The sequence below is a fragment of the Solanum verrucosum genome, unplaced genomic scaffold (genome assembly GCF_900185275.1).
Source record: "Solanum verrucosum unplaced genomic scaffold, falcon-dt-bn FXZP01000067.1, whole genome shotgun sequence".
NCBI classification, from domain to species: Eukaryota; Viridiplantae; Streptophyta; class Magnoliopsida; order Solanales; family Solanaceae; genus Solanum; species Solanum verrucosum.
In genome coordinates, this window is record NW_026020175.1 from 1,265,023 (window position 1) to 1,285,926 (window position 20,904).

The 20,904-nt window shown below is 29.7% G+C and overlaps 1 protein-coding gene across 1 annotated transcript; it reads left to right on the forward strand.

Moving 5' to 3' along the window:
* The first annotated feature begins 9,289 nt into the window (after positions 1 to 9,289).
* On the forward strand, positions 9,290 to 9,743 carry LOC125828878 (auxin-responsive protein SAUR50-like). The gene has a single exon (XM_049508197.1). It carries the CDS (start codon positions 9,387 to 9,389, stop codon positions 9,714 to 9,716), a length of 330 nt encoding a protein of 109 aa, XP_049364154.1. The 5' UTR covers positions 9,290 to 9,386; the 3' UTR covers positions 9,717 to 9,743.
* The last annotated feature ends 11,161 nt before the right edge of the window (positions 9,744 to 20,904 follow it).

The following is a 20,904-nucleotide window of genomic DNA, read 5'->3' on the forward strand; positions in this document are numbered from 1 at the left end:
TTTTTAGCGACTCTTACATTTCAACTTTTCACATGACATGATTAAGATCACAAGATTAAAGAGCATTTTGATACATTTTATTTAATTTGTTGCTAAAAAACTCCTAGCTAATCGAATTTTCTTATAATATGTTACTAATCTGTAGATAAATGAAATTAACATAAAATTTTGGTTATTTAACTGTTAAATTTTGTCCGTTGTTAATTCTATATTATCTCGTAGTAGACTACGATTAGTGTTGGCAAATGGGCAGGTTGGGTCAAATTTGGGCGGGTTGAAAATGGGTCGACATAAAATGGGTAATAATTCAACCCGCCCATAATTGATATGGGTAAAAATGGGTTGGGTAAAATACTAGTTTACCCATTCTTTCATGAATAGTACTCTACTTAAGAATTCAACATGGAGAAAATATAATGAAAAATGTTGAAAATGCTTCATTTAGTTTTGTTGTATCATAAAAGTAAAAAAAAAATCCTTTAACTTTTCAATATAAAATAAATTTATGTAATAACAAGAGGAAAATATTTTTAATTTCAAAATAAATGAATATTTGCATTTTAGGACTAAAACATGCTTAATGCACTTTAAGCAATATCAATACTAATACATGATTTGCTTATTTTACACTATTATTTATTATCCAATATAAAATTAAACAAATAAAAATAATATAATTATAATTAACAAAAGAAATGTACATTTAAATAATATATTTTTGGAGGGCCAAAGACTTCACCTTTTCAATTATAGAGAAAAATAATTAGTTCTATAGAAGAACATATTAAGGAAGAGAAGTTACAATATTTTTAGTGATATCATGAATTTTGAGTGAATAAAAGTTAGAAGCTTAACCTATTTGGCTAATCCATATTTTACCCATATTTTTATGGGTTAAATATGGATATCAACCCATATTTTACCCATGTAAAAAATCACTCACCCAACCCATTAAAATATGAGTGAGTTGAGCGGGTTACCAAAATATGGGCTCATTTTACCGGCACTAGCTGCGATAGTAATAATAATCTTTAACCGTTCCTCAAAAAGGGAAAACTATATTGGAGACCATCGAAGTACACTAGAACTGTAATATTTCACCTTTGATAAGTAAATCTTGAATTCCAAATCACTCATATATTTTGGGACAAAATGAACAAGACAAAGTAACTCCACTCACAGAGTGTAACCAAACACCTCTTGTAAGGAAATTTTTGCAAGTTGTTCCTCGAAAAATAAGATGATTTTTTGGAGATACAAATAATTCTAGATACTTAGTGGAACTTTTTAGAGCTAGTGTTGTAGAGTAATATATTTAGTATTTGGTGTATTTAAGAAATGTGTAGATATTCTACAGATTTATATATTTGTAGTAAATTATAGAATAATCTAGATTCTTATTCGATAGTTAGAAGATAATGTTATCTAGATTGTTCTTGTAGATGTATTTAGAATAGTATCTAGAACCATCCGTACAGAAGTATAAATAAGGATGACCTTGTACATTTGTAATCAACCCAAATTGAAAGTATATCAAGAGTCTTCTTCCATTACAAATTAAATTTCTCCAACAAAATTCTCATTCTGTTTTCTAACTTCCTCTTCTTTAGTTGAATCTTTCGATCTTAGTTAACGATCTTGGACTAGCAAAAAGTCTCTCTGATTATGCTTTTCTTCTGCTATTCTCTACTGTTCCTTTTACAAATTTGACATATCAAAACAAACAATTTGTTGTGTTTCTTGGCCAAGGTTAATAACTATGTTGATAATATAATTAATTAAGTAAATAAAAGTGTATTGTACTTATTTCTAACAATTAACTTTTAAATAAAATGGTCATGTAGCGATCAGAGATCTTGAGTTCACTTTTCATTTTTACTCATTACCAAGAAAAAAAAGTCTGTGCTTGGCTAACCAAAAAAAATAAATTAAACCTACCCATGAAAATATATGTTAAGAGCATAATTACGCAAATAAAAATGTATTCTCTCTAATTTCCAGTAATATAAAGGCAATTACCCGGTCTTTTTCTTATGTTCCTAACATATTTGTCTTTTAGATTTATGAAGGAAACCACTAGGTACTTCATTGAACCATTCTATTAAATTTAGTAGAAAAGAAGTACCGTATACATTTAAGGATGACTGAATTTATGTAACGGATGATATTCTATAAGGGAGGTCAATGATCGATTTTTTTTGCCAAACGTCTTCTTATTCAACTCTTTTAAGCATTAAATTGAAGGGTACTGGCGAGGCCCCATTTGTAGTTGGTGAAATCATAATTTATTTATTTTTTACCATTCTTCATTAAATTGAAAGAAAAACAAAGTCATTGTTACATGCATCAAAATCACTTTTAATTAATTACATTAACTATACATAGTATGCGAAAAATTGATTACTGTAAAATCTTTTATAGAAGAATATATATCATGTGTGTAATTTATTGGTCTTGCAGATTATGCTAAAGAGTTTAGTACTTTAAATTATATAAATAATCAGTATGAAGAATTTTTAATACTATCAGATTACTTTAAGAATATCTATAAATAAATTTCTTAAACTATGAAATTTTTAATGTTAGAAAAATAAAACAAATTACTTACTATATGATAAACAAATAATCTACATGGAATATATATATATATATATATATATATATATAGGAAAATTCACCCCACATATCTATTTAAGGCTTAATATTACAGTCTTTAGATGTACTTTTTTTATAATACTACTTATAACAGTTTAATTACAAGTATTAACAGATTAGTTTTAATCTATAATTTAATTTATTTGATTTAATTAATTAGTTATTATTTTTATAATTACCTTACAATTAATAAGTAAGAGAAATAAGATAATCAATTGTCATTATCTCTTACGCCATTTTAGGAATAACATTAATAGAGAATTAATTGTCATTATCTCTTACACCATTTTAGAGATTTTTTTTTTTTCAGTTTTCACACCCCCACCCCCACGTTCCTCTTTTACATAGAACTATTTTTTCTCTCACCATCTTCAACGTTCGTCTTTTTCATTAAAAAAGAAAATCAGCAGAACTCATGATTGAGCCCCATGGATGTGGAAGGAAAAAAATAAGATTACATACTTTCCTTTCTGTATGAATTTTTTGTTATGTTTGATAATTGGAAGAAGCGAATACTTACTTGTGCCCCACTAGAAGTAAATCTGTATTTGTTTTAAAATTAGCACATATTTTAAAAAATATGTGCAGGAAAGAATGTCAGATATGAATTCTGATTTTTTTCTTTCTATTCTTTTGTTCTCTCTATCAACTCTTTTGTTGTCGGTAGCAGGCAGCTCGAGAAGAGGCGTTGGCCAAGGTTTCTGCTCTTGAACTAGAGATAAGTACTGCAATGCCAACAAATAATGAAATTCCGGTAAAAGATGCTTGATCTAAGTCGAAGATTAGTCAAGCAAAGAAAACAGTTAGTCATGCAAATCAAAAGGAAAAAAAGAGGAAGGTGAAAATTGTAGAAGCGACTCATTCTGTTTCGGATTCGAATTCAGATTTCTTAAGTGAGATTAAAAAGTAAAAAACAAAAAAGTAACAAATGTCGAAATTGGTCAGTCTTCAAAACCAATCAACAAGAAGAACAACAAGGAAGGAGGACTTAGAAATCCCAATTTTAAAAAAAGGCAAAAAAGTGGTTAGGATAAGTATTTTATTTAATTTATTTTTGAATTATTCAATTTAGTATTATTTTTTTTGTGTTAAAAATATTGTATTATGATTATTGATGTTACGAAACTTATATTGATGTGAAAACTGTTCGAAATTTGAATAATATTTGTATGAATATGACATTAATATATGATAGATGAATATTGTATGAAATGTGATGGAATGTTGGTATTCAACTGGTATGAAGTGTTATTTGATATTGGTATGAAATTGGTTTGATATCAGTAGCTCAATTAGTTGATTTTAGTGTCGTTTGTTATATGCCACAATGCACATGAAATCTGGTATGATGTTCAAATAATATTGGTGTGAATTTTTTTTCAAATATGGTATACTGTTTTATTAAAATTTATGTACATGAATGGAATGAAACATGAATAATATTGGTTTGAACTGAATTTTATATATAGTGTATGAATGTTGATATGAAATTGATTTAATTTTTGTATAAATTATATGAAATAATCATTTATAACCACTTATAAAATGAAGTTGGTATCGGAATGAAACATGAATATTGTTGGTAGGCTGGCAAATTCATTTGAGATCTCAATTACATGTTTTTTTCAATTTTTCCAATGGGATATCAGTTCGATACCAAGTGTACACCAATTGGGTACAAATTAACTAGTTTTAGGTTGACTAATTTAGTTGAAATCTCAATTACATGTTTTATTTAATTTTTCCAATGGAATATCAGTTCGATACCAAGTGTACACCAATTGGGTACAAATTAACTAGTTTTAGGTTAACTAATTTAGTTGAAATCTCAATTACATGTTTTATTCAATTTTTCCAATTGGACATCAATTAGATATCAAATGTATACCAATTGGGTATAAAATTAACTAGTTTTAGGTTGTCTAATTCGGTTGAAATCTCAATTACATGCCCTTTTTTCAAATTTTTCAATGGGATATCAATTCGATACCAAATGTATACAAATTAGATGCAACATTAACTAGTTTTAGGTTGGCTATTTCAGTTGAAATCTCAATTACAAGTTTTTTTTTCAATTTTATCGCTGGGACATCAGTTGGATACCAAATGTATACCAATTTCATACTAAGATTTGAATTTTCAATTGATATCAATTGCATACCATCATTATCTAGGTTTTTACTATACATTTGAAAAACACTTAATACACAAATGATTAACTAGTACACATAATAAATGTTCTGAAATTATAATTCATTAACTTAAAAGACAAAGTAAATCAAAACATGAGTTTGTCACATTAAAACAACCAAAATAAAATAAAAATAAATATGTCTTTTTTTTTTTCAGAAGGTAATTTGAACATGTCTTCTTGTTTTGTCCCTCCCGACGACATGTAATGCACGTAACCTTAGACCTCTTGCATTTCACATCAGCAAATCCTTTCCAACGTTCATGTTGTGGTCTCCCTACAATTCTCTTTGAACCAGACGACAATAATTTATGCTCCTACACTTTCTGAATTGCATATTTTCCTGTTCCATCATAAATTATTGTGTTAGTATTACAGGATACAAAAGTACAAAATTTTTTACAAAACTATATATAATATGATAATATGCACTGAAACAATATTTTTTTGTATCAATTTATGCTCCGACACTTTTTGAATTACATATTTTCCTGTTCCATCATAAATTGATTATAATAACAACAAAATTATTATACACACTCGTCATTATTTTTTTCATACAAATATCATTTAGACAGTACACTACAAAACAAATTTCATACAAAAAATAATATTTCACATTTCATACTCTCTTAATACACATTTCATACAACAATCATCATTCATACCAATTTTATACATTTCTCATACCAAATAATTCATTACTCTCACACAAATTTATACACAAATGACAAAACATATATAATCAATAAAATTTCAAATTTCATACCAAATTAAAACACTTTTCATACATTTCTTCAAAAATCTAAATAACTTTTTTACACATTAGTGAACACACTTTCATACCAATTTCATTACATTTATACTACCAAATTCATTCAACATTTTACATTTAATTTATATTTTCAAAAAAAAGAAAACAATAATCAATATTACAATTTTACTATACCTACTTAATCTACAACGATAAAACTATTTATATTTTATACATTTATACTCAAACTTTTCATATATTGCGCCTATTTCTCATGAAATCATGATTTTGACAGTATACAAATTAATCAAACAACAAAAAAAAAAAAAAAACTTACCAAAACGTATTATGAACAAAATTAACAAAAACGTATTATGAACAAAAATTAACAAAAACGAATTTTGACCAATCACTAAACAATAATAAATACTAACCTGAAGGATCCCATCTTCCAATCTTTCACCATATTTAATTAATATTGATACGTAGTTGTCCATCACAACAAAACCAAGATTTTTCAAAGAAAAAAAAACTTCAATTCCTTAACAGTGAGAAGACTTTTGGCAGAAAATTGAAGAGAGAGAAACGTTGAACAAAAAAAAAAAGGATAAAATCAGAATTTTAATTAAGTTTAACTAATTTGGGTGAATTAAGGAAACTAAATATTCTTAATAAGTTTGAATTCCTTAATTCGTGCTAATTTGTAATTATCTACACTCAATTCAAATTAAATTAACACTCCTATTTCTGTTTTTTACCTTTTTGCCTTCAAAAATGTTTTTTTTTTAAACTTTTTTTTTTAAAGACAAATGTTTTCAATTATTAAAAAAAACTTTTTTTTTTTAATAAATTGTTAGAACCTGAAATTTTTAATGTTACAACTTGAAAGTTTAAATCTATTGCTATAACCTGAAAATATTAATATAATATATGTCATATATGAAATTTACACATTTTTTTTAAAACAAAAGGAAAAATCGCTCCTGATGGAGAGATTTTCTTCTGACAAAATTGACGTTGTTACTCCTTTAAAAAACATAAAAATCGTTGTTGGGGCAGTGATTTCGTCCAAAAAAAATTTTCTTTTTTCTTTAAAATCGTTGTTGTGGCAGCGATTTTGTGATTTTTTTTCTTTTAACAACGCCTGCCCCAACAACGTTTTTCTCAAAAAATAAAAAATAGAAATAGCTGCTATAGCAGCCATTTCTTAAAAAAGTTTTAATTTTTTTTTATTAAAAATTCCCGAGGCTAGGACTGCTTAAAAAAATAATGGGAAATTACTCCACGTGTAGCGATTTTAGTTTAAAAACATTATTATTTTTTTAATAATCGCTGCCAAGGCAGCGATTTCAGTAAGAATTTTTATTATTATTTTCAAATTACTGCTAGCAATCAAAAAGTATACAATAAAAAAATTATAAAGTAACTCAATTGGGAAATTTTTTCTTCTGAATTCGCTGCCTTGGAAGCGATTATTAAAAAAAAACATTTATAACTAAAATCGCTACACGTGGAGTGATTTCCATTTTTAAAAAATAATTTCTGACAGAAAATTGATGCTGCCATAGCAGCGATTTAATTTTTTTGAAAAACAAAATCGTTGTTGGGGCAGCGATTTTTATGTTTTTCAAAAGATTAACGGCGTCAATTTTGTCAGAAGAAAATCGCTCTGTCAAAAGCAATTTTTCCCTTTTGTTTTTTTTAAAAAATTGATGTGCCCTTTTGTAATTTTTGACAATTTTTTTGCCCTTTTAACTTCGGACTCTTAATTAGCACCCCTTAAGCGCAAATCCGATCCATTCGTTATTTTCAACATCTTCCGCTCACACGTGAGAAAGTGCTCAAGCTCCATTAAGTTAAGGAAAACATGTTCTCCATTAAATTTTCTTGCATCAATTCATACATTACCAACAAAATCTTTTAGTGTTTACCAACCAATTTTTTATTGGTAATTTTACCAACGATTTTAAATTGATTGGCAAAAATTTACCTCCATTTACCTACCAATTTGACCAACGAATATTCTCGTTGGTAATTAGGTCTTTTCAATACTAGAAAATATGAATTTAGCTACGATATTTGTCGACAATTCCTAGCTAATCCATTGTTAAATAGGATTAGCATAAGACTTTTGTTGTTTAGCTATGAAATTTTGTCTGTAGCTAATTTCTTATTTTCTATTAGTGATATAGTGTCTTTAATCAACGTTCTTGAACTCAAACCTTATTGTAAATAAAGAAATTTAGCTAAGAATTTGAATTAGTCGAGTCATAAGTCTCGAAACAAAATTATAAAAAACACAAAAGATCAAAGAGAGAGAGAAATGAAAGATGAAGAACAAGAGCCACAAAATAGATATATGAAGCAAAAACCAGAACCTCTATTCAATAAAAAGCTTGGATGTTGAAACTTGGGACCAAAATTCATTAGTGAAAGCCATATTTTTTGGCCATCATAAAATATTGTTTGTCAAATACAACCAAACAAAAATCAAATACAATGTTCCAACACCTACTTGGAAAAACAATCCAATGGGCTATATTAATTTTAGGAAGAAGAAAAAAGACATAGAATGAGAAGGGACCGCTTTGTCATAAGAAGGGGCAGCATACCCAATGGGTTTTGTCCTCCTTCAAGTACAAATACACCAACATATCCTATGTCTTCTGTCTTGTACATAGTATTATTGCATACTTATAATTCATCTTTGACCATAATTACAAAATAAAAAAATATTAGGAGTTTAAGTTTTATGCACCGTAAATATATAGATTTTTTAGTGTGACCTATAATATAACATGGTATTGAATTTATTGATCATCATATATAGCAAGCTAGATACACAATTGGAAAAATGTTGTACAATATATATATATATATATATATATATATATATATATATATATATATATTTATATTTATGTTGCATCGTTCAAATTCAAAAGCTATGTATTTGTTGCTACTGCTACTTAAAATCGATTCTCTTTCATGACTATCTTTCTTATTCTCTTTCCATCGCTAGTTAGAAATAGACTAGAGCCGAAACAGGTCGTACGTAGAGAGGTATTCAACAAGCGTTACTCAACTGCACTAGTTAAGCCCTCCATAAAAGTTCAAGAAAGTAAAGCTACATATTACTAGAAAGATATGGACTTTCTCCTTTCTATTTCTTGCGGGCTATTGATTTCAGATTGAGACTTTGCTTGCTTATACTTTCCCGCTTCCTTCAGTGAGCTTAAGGTTTAAAAACTATTTGGTATCTTTAATTTTTTGAAACAAATATTATAAGCCACAATAATCAATAATTCAAAAATATTTTCAAAGCATATATATAAAAAAAAATTGCATTTAAAATAAAATCGTTTGACTCTCAAAATTTGAAAAATGTCACATAAACTAATACATAAATAACCTCTAAATTACATTATTAATAATATAAGAATTATCTAAACTATTAGTTTATCCAACTTCTATCCAATATACTAGTAATGGGTATATATTCCACCTGTTGTTATTATAATTAGAGCTAATAAAACAACATGTGGTCTTATGGTCCTACACCCTACATAAACCCTTCTTCCCCTCTTGCCCATTAATTTTTTTAAGAAAAAAAAATATATCATGGTTGAGCTCTTCCCTTCATAAATACTACACAATATCCATCTATTATCACACAACTCTCACTTAAATTTTTTAGCATCTCTTTTCTCTCAAAGGAAAGAAGTGTTATTATATCAATTGTCAAACCTCTCAACCTTTTTTTCATTTTCAACAAAATAAAATAAAATGGCCATTAGAAAATCAAACAAATTGTCACAATCTGCAATGTTGAAGCAAATCTTGAAAAGATGTTCAAGTTTAGGAAAGAAGAATAATAGCTACGACGATGACGAAAATAGCCTTCCAATTGACGTACCTAAAGGTCATTTTGCAGTTTACGTGGGAGAAAATCGAACACGATACATCGTACCTATTTCTTTTTTGAGTTATCCAGAATTTCAATGTCTACTCCATCGTGCTGAAGAAGAATTTGGATTTGATCATGATATGGGCATTACTATTCCATGTGAAGAAGTCGTTTTCCAATCATTAACATCGTCCATGTTGGGTAATTAGTGTAGTATTAGGTGTTAATTAATTAATTAATTAATTATGGTTTTTAGTGAAGAAAGATGGGCTTAAGATGAAGCAATTAATTAATATGGTACTATTAGTGGTACTATATTTTATTTGCTTCTCTTTTTTCAACTGTTTTTCTTCACTCTTTTGTTATTGGAGTGTTATTATTTTTTTTTCTTGTGGTTTAATTAGTTGACATTTTCTAACGTTGACCCAAGAAGCAAATGAAATTGTTTGCTTTTTATTGGGTTAGATTTGTAAAAATGAAAAGCTTTGTAATTTTTCCTTGCAGAGGTGTAATAATCATCCTGTGAGAGAAGTTAATGTAATGATTCTCCTTTCATTCATTTATTTTAAGGTTAATTATTTATGATTTTAATTAACTTATGTGAAGTGGCGTGATATACTCTTTTACTTGTTACGATATGTTATTTCTATCTTTATACTTCACGAAGTTTTATTTAAGTGCACCTGAAACAAACTATTTTAAATATTCCTCACCTCGGTTCCCTTAATATAAGATGTTCCGATCCACATCAATACATTAGTTAGTTGTATATGCATTACGTGAGTCAAAATTTGTTATTTTCGCATATGTGTAAGTTAATTTTATATATAGAGCAACTTTCATATATAGCAAACATAAAAATTATATTTGTATGTCATAGCTATAGTTTGCACAATTGCAACAAATTTTATGTTTGCTATGGAGCTTTTGATTTGTATAATTCGCTAGATACATCCAATTTTATACAAATTGTTCAGTTTTGTATAAATTCATTTATACATTGAAATTTGTATAATAAGATCTGTATTTTATATAATTATAAGTGTATAGGACGAAAATATATGTATTTATATTTGTATATACACTTTTCTCTCGTTTTATACAAACACAAACACATTTTATACATTTGTATACCAAATGAGTAATTATATACTGAAAATGACTAATTGTATAACGAACCAGATGACAAAAAAATGGAATGTTTGCTGCGAATTACAAATAAAATAAACTATGGCTATAACATTTAATTTAAATTAATAATTTGCTATTTCATATGAATTTCCCTTAATAATATAGACTATAATTTCTTATAAACTATACTTTAACTTTCTAAAGTTTTAATTTCCAAAGAAAAAGTAAAATTAGGATAAAGTACGTAGTTGAATTACATGGAGGAGAAATGAGTGTACTGAGAAGTATGCATGTGCGCCACGACTTTGTAATTTTGACTCGCCCGGTGCATAATCTGTCCATTTATGTAACATAGGGGTGTGCAAAAATTGAACCAACCGATAAATCGAACCGAAAAAAGTGTTATTGGTTTATTGCTATTGGGTTATTGGGTTAACGGTTTCCTAATGGTTTTATAAAAAAAATTATCTGGTTATCGGTTCGATATTGGTTTTCAATATTGGGTTATTGGGTAAATCGATAACCCATTAAGAGTTAAGACTATAGTAATTTAATACTTTTACATATACAACATACATATTAATAAATATTAATCTCAATATCTTTATAGTTATGTCTTAGTCATTTAGCCATCAATTCATACTTCGCTGTAACTTTGAGTTCACAATTTTACATTATATAAATCGTCAAAACCTAAAGTAAGAATCATATTCCTCTTTATTTCTCTTTGTGTTACACATGTATAGTTCTTTTAATGTTTGTTATTATTATTTCTATTTTATGAGCTTTTGTAAAGTTAAATTATTGTCTTGTCGTGTCAAATTTATTAGAGAAGTCATATATTTGTTTTATAAGCATATTCTTATTGGTTAAACCGAAAACCGAACCGTTAAGGACCAAAACCGATAAACCAAAAACCGATAAAAAATTATCTTATTGGTTCGTTATTGGTTTAGCGTATTTAAAAACCGAAAACCAATAAACCGAACCGATAATTCATAAAACCAAACCGAACCGACCGATGAACACCCCTAATGTAACATATCTTTTCTTTTAGTCCGTATAGAGAAAATTAATATTTATTTATTTATTTATTAATAATTTAAATTTAAAAATACATACTTTATTTTTAATGAGATAATTTCTATTTTTTTAAATATTTATGACTTGTCTTAAATCATAAATTAAAAAAATCTTTTTATCTTTTTAAATTTTATGTCAAGTTAAACAATATCATATAATTTAGACGAGAGATACATTCAATCTTCCCATCGTATTAAATAATCTATGAATTTACTTGTACTTTTTTTTTAAACTTACAATTGAATTAATTAAGCTATCCATTCCTCGATCAATATGAGACTTTAACCCAGTCTAACACTCCACTCAGATAATTCCACTGTATATCAACTATTTAGCCTTGTTGTTAATTATCGATCTTGATAAATTTCTGCAAAACAAAATGTGCACACACGTTCAAGTGTCGAATGTTGTAATTTTTCCTCATTAAAATGGTTAAAGAAAATAGAGGAAAAGGGAGAAGTAGGACATGAATGTGATGTTATAGGACAGGCGCCGACGCAGAGTTTAATTAGTTATACATTCATTCAAATCCACTAACTTTAATTTGGCTTCAACCATATGTGATGTTATAAAAGCATTTTTCAATTTTGTCATGTTTGGTTGGTTTAAATATTTTTCAAATTAATTTATTTTCCTCAAATTTAAGAAAAATGAGTAAGAAAAACAATCACTAAAATTCTTTTTTAATTTCACACCTGAACTTTTCACCCTAACTCGTGTCTCAAGTATCGATTCCTGATACAAATTAGGGATCCGACTTCTAATTCTCAATTTGGGACCTCACTACCGAGTCCCCACCTTGATTTGAGACTGAACTCCCAAATTCTGTGTCGGGTCGGATCAGGGCAGATCTTGATTTGGGTGTCGGGTCCTAAGTAAGGATTCTAGATCGGATCTTGAGTTTGGTGTTGATGTTAGGTCCTGAGTCAAGTGTCGGGGTGGAGTTCTAAATCGGATTGGAGTCAAATTTTAAATCGAGAGTCGAAGTCGGGTCCCAGGTCACGTGTCAGGTTCGAGTTCCTAATCGGTTGTTGAGGTCGAAGGTCGAGGTCAAATCCCGATTTGAAAGTAGTTGGGGTCAAATACCAATTCATGTGTTGGGAGTCGTGGTCAGATCTAAATTTGGAAGTCAGGTTCTGCATCGGGTGTGGGGGTCATATCCCCATTCAAAAGTCGATTTTCTATTTGGGTTTCTGGCCTCGATTAGGGTTCCAGATCTTGGATTGGGGTCGGATCCTAGGTCAGATGTAAGAATTAGGTCTCAACTAGTCGTCGGAGTCAGGTGTCGTTGTCGTGGTCAAGATCAGGTCAAGTTTGAATATCGAGTGTTGGATCAGGAGTTTGGGTTCATATCTTGGGTCGAGTCTCGAGGTTGATTTCAAATTGATTGTTAGGGTCATGTCAAGATTTGGATGTCGAGATCATGTCCTAGTTTAAATGTTGGGGTCAGATCTTGGATCAAATTTAGGAGTTGGATCTAAAATCAATCATTGGGATCATGTTTCAATTCGGGTGTCGAGATCTTGATCGGGTCCCAGTTTGAATGTCAGGTCCCGAATTGGAATTCAAGGTCAAGTCCCGAATCGAGTTTGGGATCGGATCTTGCATCAGTCATCACTTACCGTCTCATTTTGAGTGTTGGGGTCAAGTCCCGGATCAATGACCTGGATTGGAATTCAGGTCTAAAATTATTTTTCTTAAAAGTATTTTATATTCTCTAGACAAAAATAAAAGCTATTTTGGTGAAAAGTATTTTTCATTCACCAACCAAATATTAGAAAATACTTTTTTCCACGCACCAACTAAACATGATAAAGTAAGTTAGAAACCAACTTGTTTTCTAAGAAAATATTTTCTAGGGAAACATTTTTCTTGATAATCATGTAGCCGTCATAAAAAAAATAATACAAAATTAATTTTTTTTTGTACATTTTATGTTATAAACAAAAATAAAATAATTGTTAAATTTAAAATCTTAATTGACTTTTATACTAAATGAATTAAAAAATTGAAAAGACTAACACATTAGTCATTACTAATAAATTCATAACTAATTGTACCATACCGATTAAGAATTAACATCTAAAGAACATATGCATTTAAATTAATTAAAATATAAATATATCAAATTTGACGTATAATGGTAGGTTATTTCGTAAATGCTAGTTTCTTAGTGACGATATATCCTTGTATTGACGAAGATTTTTATCCAAGCTTTCAGCCATAAGAATGTATTTTTTAATCAATTTAACAAAATAATAGCGGCTTACAATCTACTTGGTTTATTATCATTAGTTGATTATCATAAATATTTAAATATTTTATTCTATACATAATATATTTCTTACAAAATTTTATCACATAACATGATATGGCTGTTATAGATAAGCAATTTTACAAAGAATATACTACTATAATAAATGTCACTACCGTTTTAGATAGAATGTTGTGTTTTTATCATTACTCACTGTCTCAATTTTTTGATTATTCTACAAAATATCAATATTTGTTTTTGAGCAAGATGCAATCTTTCATCATTGGATTTGTCACCTTGTTTCAAAGTGATTTCAGATGTTTTTTTTGTGAAATCTTAGCGATTAAACTGATAATCGAACCGATAACCAATAAACGATAAATTGATATCTCAATGATTCCCTAATGATTTAGCATGTCTACAAATCGATAAACGATAAATTGAACCGATAAACTTCAAAACCAATAGAACTGATTGATACACAACCTATAAGCAACACCATTTGCAAAACAGTAGTTATCGATTTGGACTCTGAGACCCCATTCCAACTCCTATAACTCCATCTATTAGGGCCGATTTTTTAACTGTACAACTTAACAACTGTATTTACATCAACATAGTAATACTTTTTTTTTTCCAATTATATAGCAATACTTTTTTTTCAAAAGTAGAATTTAAATTTAAAAAAAAAAATTCCAAATCAGTCATGCTTATCCCGATTCCCATAAATTTCTCCAATAATTTATCTTCCCTAATTTATTCAAATATGATATATATTATCTCCCATAAATAGAGGTTTCCTACCAAAACAAAACTCCCTTTCTTTGAGTTATCTTATTCATATTTTTGAATTCATAGTTGTTATAATTGGTTGTATATAATAGATATCATGAACACTTTTAGATTACGTGTTGTCACATATCCAAAAATATTGATAAAAAATGAACTTATTGGATGATATTCTGCTGTTGATTTGATATGGTAAATAAGCCAAATTCTTGGTGAAATTATGGTAAATAGGCACAAATTTATGGTAAAAATAAAGGATCATAATAATGGTGTATATAGTAAAACAAATGTTTGGAGTATACACCAACCTAAAACAATAAATTGAAAAGTATTAGATGTTAGTATATTAGTTTGGACGCTACAATAATTAACACTCAATTACTGTACAATTGGTTTACTTTGGTTACAACTGGTACAAAACTTGGTATAAATGATGGTATATATAACAACCAAATGTCATAATGATGATGATATATTATCTTACATATGAACATACGTATATTAAAATGATTGCAGTAATAAATTATTTGGTGTAATTGGTGATGTAAAAAACTACAAGTTTGACGATCTATGGTATATAATTAGAACCTCATAAATAAAAATATTGTACATATTTTAGTTTATTTTAAGTATGTGAATTGGTGTAAATAATAATATGAAAAATAGTTCCTACATTTATTGAAGTAACCTGATAAAATCATAAATTTTAAAAATTGGTTTAAGGGTATGTAATCTTTGACTGTTTTTTTTTTAAAGTTTATTAAATGGGTAAAATATTGGTAAAATACTTTGGTATTTCTTTGACTTTTTTTTTAAGATCATTAAATGGTTAAAATTTTGGTAAAATACTTTGATATTTCAATAAATGGCTTATGACTACAATCTTGGTTAACACTGAAACCATAAAAAAAAAAAACACGCTGTTACAAAAAAAATTGGTTTACATATGAAAGAAGAAAACACAAAACGGGGTAAACACATTGGTATGTATACCAACCTGCAACTTTGAAAGAAATCCAATCGATCATATACAAGCATTTAGTATAATTTTTCAATAATTAAATAGCCCAATTTATACCTAAATTTATACCAAACTCATACATGTACAAACCAAACTCACACTATAAATTTATCACAAATTTAACCAAAAAAGCAACCAAATAAATGCATAATCACAGAATAAAGACAATATCCAACAACGAACTCAAAACCATAAACACAACTAAAGTACAATCCAAAATAACAAAAGAGATTCAAAACCATAAAACATTCATGAAATTCTGTCTTAAAAAATAACACTTTTTACTCCTTGACCCTCCGATTTGACCGACCACCTTGCTTAGAAGCTTCATCTTCACTAACAGATTCAGTATCAATTTTCATCTTTCCATATTCCCACAGTAATGCTTCAAATCTTAATCGAAGATTTTCAGCATTTACACCCGACATAGATATGTTCATATCTCCACGGCACACATATTCAGCAAAAACACGGGTATACAGACCACAATCCCTACACATATTACCAAATCAGCATAATTAGTACAATACATAGTATAATCAACCACAAAAAAGACACATTATATTTTTACGTGGAGTCTTTTCCATCGAAAATTGATAATTTTTTGGTTAGTTGGATTGTGAATCGTTTATGTGAAGAAGATTAAAGGTTAAGAAAAATGAAGAAGAATATGGAAGAGAAACCCTTTTGACTTCCCAAAATATTTTCAAGATTTCTTGAAACTATAACTCCACATTGATAAGTACACCCCTTTCTTGGTAAAAAAACAGTTTTATCAAAAAAGGAATAAACTAATTATGATCCCCAAAAGGTCCACTAAACCTAAAAAAGGGAAAAAAAAATAAAAGCAATGAATCGTGTGTATTTGAAACTGTTTAGGAGAGAGAATATTTGTTAAATATTAATATCCTAATTATACTCCATATAAAAGGCACGAAATACTAATAGTATGAGAGAGAAAAATCTGTAAAACAAAATTAAAATAAATACAAAAATTAAATATTTTGTTATGTATGTAATTTAAAAACTTAGTTTGTAATTAAATATAAGTATATTGATATTTTGTTAATAAAAGTCTTAAGTAGTATATTTTTGTAATTTTCCCCATCTATTATTCAAAGGACAAATTTAGAATTTAAATTTGATGACTAACTTTACAATATGAGTAGAATTGAATTTTGTCAAAACGTTGAAAAATTTCATGTATATTTGCGTTACGTTACATATTGAAAATATTAAATTTAGTTGAACCTATTGATCAAGACTCCATCCGTATCTACATCCAAACAACCCCACCCCTCCAAAAAAAAAAGGGGTAGGTGGGTGGGGAGGAAACCTTTGGCTCCATCATGGGAAGAGGGAGTTAGATATACTAGTATCTATTTGCATGTTCTAAGGCTCAGAAAATGATCCACAGAGCTATCATGTTAATTACAGTCACTCCAGTATTTCTGTCTTCTTCTTTTGTTCCTTTCATAAAGAAAAACAATATACATATATACACCCCCCACCCCTTCAGTGCATCAAGAAAACACTTAGATATGCCCTTTTAAGTCCCTTTCTTTTTGTTTCCCACCCGGTGTGTGGAGCCCACATTGAAGCTCCGACTAAATCCGAATTGCGCACTGCATGGCCCATTCGGGGGTGGCGCTCCCAACAAAATATCCTTCCCTCAAAAAGCCAAAAGAAGAATAAAGTCTCAATCATACATATATATATGCCCATCAATAAAAAAAATTGGAATCTATAGAGATGGGAAGAGCAATGGTATGTCGATGGACAACATAAAAAGAAGTCCAATTATGTCAAATCCTTTGAGATAACCATAGAAACTTTGGGATTACAATGCTTAGTTGATTTATTGAACTTGACAGTAGAACAAAAATGAATACTAACAATGATGTTTTCATCAGCAAACAAAACATTTATAAAATTGACTCTTCTTGTCTCTTTAGTTTGTCATCTTTCTATACACCAAACTACAAAATAACTAAAAGCTCACATGCAAGAAAGAGAGAGGACTAGATCCGGGTAGCTGAAAATCGAATGTACTGAAAACGAAATTGGTCAAGAGTGTCCCTGTAAGTATAATGAAAATAATAAAAGAATGAATTGATGAGATAGGGGGAGGGGGAGAGGGGTGTGTTTCCTTTGTGCATACCATAATGAGGTCATGCCTGAAGCTAGTTATGAACCACACTTTTCGTCTATTTGCAGTTTGATGGTGACTCAGGCTTCTCTATACCACATGAATGACATGTTACTCTTGCAGGCTGTCCCTTCAAAGATGTTTTACTCCAATAGTAAAGATTAGGAGCGATAAGTTTAGGAATGGAGATATGTGGGACAAGGTAGGAGTGGCTTTGATAGAGGACAAGATGTGGAAAACGAGATTGAGATGGTCCGGACATGTGTGAGAGGTTGGCTGTGGATGGTTTCAGAAGAGTTAGAGGTAGAGGTAGATCGAAGAAGTATTGGGAGAGGTGATTGGACAGGACATGATGCAACCTTAGCTTACCGCGGACATGCCCTTAGATTGAGATTATGGAGGATGCGGATTAGGTAGGAGGTTAATTAGATGGTTGAGCGTTGTCTCACTTATTCTTCTATACTCTTAGCCGCATTACTGTTGCAGTTGTTTATCCTTTGAGTTTGGTAATTATTTGTGATTTCTTTTACATATAGATTATTGTTTTATCTTATTATGACCACTATTAACTCTGATTTGTTACGTTTTCTATAGTATTTTGCAATGATTTCTTCATTTCAATTATTTATTTATTTGGACTATTTATTTTTTCTTGAGCTGAGGGTCTATCAGAAACAGTCACTCTATCTCTAAGGTAGTGGTAAGATCTACGTACTCTACCCTCCCTAGACCCCATTTTGTGGGATTACACTGGGTATGTTGTTATTGTTGTTGTAGCAAAGACTATTGTAAGCTTGTTTATATCAGGCTATCCGCTCCAACAACTTGAAACTACCTTTAAATGGTACCTCATTTATATGCTCCAATTGCCTGTAGATGGTCCTATAACTCATTAAGTCTGACAGTCTACCTGAGACATGTTCCTTGGTATTTTATCTTAGTACAACAACAACATACCCTACGATGTAATCCCACAAGTGGGGTTTGAGAAGGGTGGTGTGTACGTCGACCTTACCCCTGCCTTGTGAATACTCACATTTACGGGAGAATCTACCATTTGGAGTTGGCTTTCTTATCACTAGCACTGACTGACTACTACAAGAATCCATAAATTGATGCAATTGTTGTAGAAATTGTTTTTTTCACTTACCTGATATGTCATCAAAGATTAAACTAAATAGACCATCCACCACCCACAAGCAAATAACTTTTTATTGTTCTGTTTTTGGTTTGGGGAGGGTGTGTTTTTTTATTTATTACTTCTATTTAGAGAATTATCATAGATCACAATCTACAATATCAAACCCCAAATTGAAGAGGGATGCTGTCATGATAAACCATCGAATATAGGTTGGTTTCGAGAGAGTTTAAGATACCCATATGACTTGTCCTACATACAAGAAGCCTCAATTTCTAAGCCACAAACATTTACACAGCATTATAGTGAGAGAGAGAGACAGAGTTATAAGGATCCCTCAAAAACATAGGCCAAGAAAAAACTCTTGGAACCCACATTAAATCTTGTAAATGTTAAGGACTCGGATTTCGTGTCTGGTAAGGGAGCAAAAAAAAGGCACAAGCTAGCAACAACTAAGTAAGTTGAGAGGACCACAGATAGCACATGCACAATTATCCGAAATTTAGAAAAACCAAAGTGAAACAGCTTTCCATTCCTTACCTTATTATCACAGCCTTGAACCTCTCCAACGTAACCGAGCAGCAACCAAGCCGACTACCCACTTCATTGGCTGGTCTCATATCGTATTACCTATCAAAAACAAATACTCTTCATAGGTGCTGAGTTCAGCCTCTGCCCCAGGTGTGCAAGCTTGCCACTTGAATCCTTAATTAGCTTGGTAGTCCAAACACGCCAAAGTGTCCAAGTACTTAGAAGATTATCAAAAAGAACATTTAACATATGAAGAAAGAATTAATAGAGTAAGGTCTGCATCACTCCACTCAGAAACATTTTAGTGCAACTCTCTTCTTATAGATTGGTACAGTTGTAATTCTTTCTCATGACTCTCTACTTTGCAGTAAATTACGAGCACATCATAATGAAAAAAGAAATTTTACATCAAAGCTCTCAGCAGAGTAACAGCAATTACTTTACATATAGTTATAATAAATTCACCAATCGGAAGCAGGTTTAAGATGTAGATGTTGTACATCTATTATGCTCAACTACCTTCTGAATCTTGCAATATGAAATTGCAACTCCAGCACTGGATAAACCATCAAACGATATCTTGTACTTATTACAATAAATAGATAAAAGTTTCACAGCGAAAAACTGTTGAGCTACAATCTTTATTTGGATGAAATATGAATTCTAATGGTGGTACACTTGGAGATATCTGGAGATCTTTGAACAGCATAGCTCATATTCCATCTCGATACATGCTTTAGAAGATCTAACACAACTTATTTCGTGAATTGAATCTTGCTATACCATAAAAGTTGAACATGTCCAACTGAACTATAAGGATCACCTTACACATACATACCTATCAGGTTCCACAACTTCTCTACTGTTATTGTTTTGAAAGTTCTCTAACAATGACTAGAGCAATACTCCAGTCCTCCACAATTTAGCAAATGAATTTCAATGCACAATGATGACAAAAATAAGCAATAAATTCATCCTTCACGTGAGGAGGCAAGCATATTTAGTATCAAAATATGATTTGGTATTCCTTTCATATAGCTCATCTGTCCATTATAAGTCAATCGATCTGTTGTTAGGACCCATTTCATTTTAATTCCTGACCATCACAGACGTTAAGAATTAAGAGTAAGTGATTTCCAAATATTTAGTTGTAATCTTTGTACTTCAAATATGAGGAAACTTACAAAGGATTATAGTTCCTCTTCCAGATGAGCTAGTTCTTGTCATCTTGATGTGCTTCAAGCAGCCCTGATTACTAGCATGTCCAATAGATTTTACATTGAATTGCCAGAGTTTCTTCT